This window comes from Blastocystis sp. subtype 4 (assembly GCF_000743755.1).
Source record: "Blastocystis sp. subtype 4 strain WR1 chromosome Unknown seqid_0608, whole genome shotgun sequence".
NCBI lineage: Eukaryota > Bigyra > Opalinata > Blastocystidae > Blastocystis > Blastocystis sp. subtype 4.
The window spans coordinates 1-2,951 of record NW_014568939.1 but is presented as its reverse complement, the minus strand read 5'-3'; the positions used below and the strand labels follow the sequence as shown (position 1 = coordinate 2,951).

At 39.6% G+C, this 2,951-nt stretch overlaps 3 protein-coding genes across 3 annotated transcripts; 2 read left to right on the top strand and 1 right to left on the bottom strand.

The window, feature by feature from the left end:
• On the bottom strand, positions 1-213 carry JH06_5206 (aspartate ammonia-lyase; the record flags this gene model as incomplete). The annotated part of the gene is made up of 1 exon (XM_014669380.1): positions 1-213. A coding segment is annotated over one exon (213 nt), but the record flags the coding sequence as incomplete, so codon positions are not given.
• A 281-nt stretch (positions 214-494) lies between these two features.
• On the top strand, positions 495-1,219 carry JH06_5205 (hypothetical protein; the record flags this gene model as incomplete). The annotated part of the gene is made up of 5 exons (XM_014669379.1): positions 495-543; positions 577-640; positions 673-765; positions 797-917; positions 950-1,219. 5 exons carry the CDS (start codon positions 495-497, stop codon positions 1,217-1,219), a joined length of 597 nt encoding a protein of 198 aa, XP_014524865.1.
• A 507-nt stretch (positions 1,220-1,726) lies between these two features.
• On the top strand, positions 1,727-2,574 carry JH06_5204 (hypothetical protein; the record flags this gene model as incomplete). Its single annotated transcript, XM_014669378.1, has 6 exons — positions 1,727-1,750; positions 1,787-1,910; positions 1,955-2,025; positions 2,059-2,227; positions 2,259-2,329; positions 2,359-2,574. The coding sequence occupies 6 exons, from the start codon at positions 1,727-1,729 to the stop codon at positions 2,572-2,574; spliced, it is 675 nt and encodes a 224-aa protein (XP_014524864.1).
• Positions 2,575-2,951: the final 377 nt, after the last annotated feature.

Genomic DNA, 2,951 nt, shown 5'->3' with positions numbered 1-2,951 from the left:
ACCGTAGGCCTTGATGTAGTTGGGGAAGTCATACAGTCTCTTTCCGGTGATATCGTAGCTGTTGTAACCACGCATGGTCTGGACTCCATAGTAGTGATCAGCAGGCACTTGGAGTTCTCCAAGGAGATCAGACTCAGTACGGGTGGCAACTCCACGAATAGCCACTTTAGAGACAGCGGCGAACTTGGGCGCAGATTTAGCAAGAGCAAACATTTGAGTAAAAAGAAATACTGAAGATATGACAGAATGGGGAAACGCAAATGCCTAAATGGGGAAACTCTAATAAACCGTTGGTATTAGCATTGGAAATAGATATAGACTAGTTGTAGTTCAATTTCAGATCGATATCTACCCATTGTTTAATTCCTCTGATTAGTGAGAAAGCAAATGATCATAGCTGTAGAGTTTGAGTTGGCAGGTGATCAGAAAACCATTTGAGACAATCCATGTGTAGCTTACCACTGACAATAGGATCACTTTTATCCTCATTTCACATGGAAGTAACTTGCAAGACTGTTAACACAGACTTACGACCTGTGATTCGTATGGAGGAATCGTTTTAGAGTCATTGCGTAGTTGGTTTCCAGAACTCCATCCCCTGTAAGGAAGAGTTTGAAAACGCATCATACGGGATGTTTCAGTACGTTTCTCTGGAAATCGCTAAGATTTTAGGTCCATTGAGGATAAGTCGACTGTAGCGATTGTTATTGAAGGAGAGCGCTTGAAGATGATTGGAACGGGGTCAATGATTCCAGAAGATCAAAAGTAAGAGGAGAGTGTTGTTTTTGATGAAAAGACTCTTCCTTGGTGTTTTCTCCGAGGAAAAGAAGGAAATTAAGTTGGTCCCCACTTCTGATATTATTTCTGTCTCTCAAACTGTTAAGGGCTTTGAACCTACAGTTGTTGCAAAGGATGATGTGATACCTTTTGGTAGTTGTGTCACGAATAGAACCTGGACTATTTGAGACGTCGGAAGATGCTTGTAGATCAATTTGGTAACAAAAAGAGCAAACAAATTCTCAAACAACGTGAAAGTGCTCGTATTGAAACAAGTACTGTAATCGGAGGAAAGTCGATGGAAGCGATTCTCAAAATCAAGAGTGAGCATGTGCCTGATCTGTCGACTATTGTTATGAAGAAGCCAAAGAAATCAGCAAAGAGAGACAGCACAAAAGAAAAGGCAAAGGAACCAAAATCAAAGAAGGGGAAGAAGGAGTAATGTCATTTTCTGTGTTTCATTTTCAAACTAGCAGTGAGCGTTCTATCGAATCGTAGTTTCTAACCACAAGTGATTGTTGAATGCCATATGTAGTCTAAACTACAGAATGAATTGATATTAAACTACAGAAAGAGAAGCACAACATAAGCGATAAATAGCATGGTTCTACGCAATGAATAAACATTCAATATCCCATTCGTAGCCGTTCCAAATACCTCATTACAACTCGAAACAATAAGTGAATCTGTTATCTCCCTATGATCATTTTTGAACTCAAATATTTCTCATTCTACGATCGATAGCTGAGGTAACCAAGTTTATTCTGTCATCAAAAACTTGATGAATGCAATGATCAAACTAAGATAACCATTGTACAAGTGTCTAGTGATCGTATCCTTTCAATTCAAGGAATCATGTGCCGCGAAAGTACCCGCTTCTTTATTTGTGAAGCCACCTACTTTTCATTTGAATAACTTGGTGTTTTTCATCACCGTTGCTCATTGAATTATGTCTCCAAGTAAGAAGGATACCGTATGTGTCTTCTGTTGGTTGAGATATGTTCTATAGAATGGTAAGGACAAGCCAAAGAGAACGAAGAAAGTTGTCGATCCTGATAAGCCAAAGAGACCTCTGTCTCCCTACTTCCGTTATGTGAACGAAAAGCGTGTTGAGGCCAAGAACGACAATCCGAGTATGTGATGCTGATTTTGCTATCTTTTCTAACTCTTCTTGTAGCCCTCAAGCTAACTGAAGTAACGAAGTTACTTGCTGATAAATGGAAGGAGCTTGATGATGAGGAAAAGGCAGTAAGGTATTGATTAGAATGTTGATGTGGTTAGCCGTATGTCAAAGCTTATGAGGAGGAAAAAGCAGAGTTTGACAAGAAGATGGCAGAATACAAGTCCACACATCCTTCAGAAAAGGACCCTGATAGACCAAAGAAGCCTCTTACTGCATATATGCTTTTCACAAACTCAAAGCGTGCTGAGATTAAGCAGGCTCATCCTGGTAGGTGATAGATTGGAAGTACCACTTCTAGATTATTCGATCACTGATGTGTCTAAGGAGATTGGCAAATTGTGGAAGGAAGTTAGTGAAGAAGAGAAGGAGGTAGACATAGTATTTTTGTTTCATTGTAGGCTCTGGAGAAACAGTATAGGGAGGCAAAAGTGAAGTATGATGAAGAGATGAAGATCTACTATGAGAAGCATCCTGAGAAGATGAACGAGAAAAAGGAGAAGGTGCCCAAGAAGTCAAGGGAACCGAAGGCTGTAAAGAAGGAGATTGTGGAGAAATCAGAATCCGAAAGTGAGAAACAAGAATCTGATAACCTTTTCGATGAAGAAACTGACTAAGCTGTATATGTTACTTTCGTGTTGTTTCTTTCGATACAAGATCTAAGTCGATTCATACAGATCGTATGTGAAGTCTGTCAAGTTGAGAATAGAGAACGACTGAAGTGAAAACAGTCTTTTATGACCGATAGAGAGAATCGACTCTCAGGTTATGTGAAATCCATTAATCATACATAGTGTGCTATCCGTTGGATGTCGCTAACACAATCTGTTTTAGATACGATTCAACTCGAACAAACAGATAATAACTTCGTAGACCTCCTCCTAAGATATCCCTTTTGACTTAGGCAGTGGTATCAAAGTCCATGATAACATCATCAAGAGCCAGATTCTGTCCAGGTTTGAAGTATACCTTCTTCACTACACAAGCCTTTTGA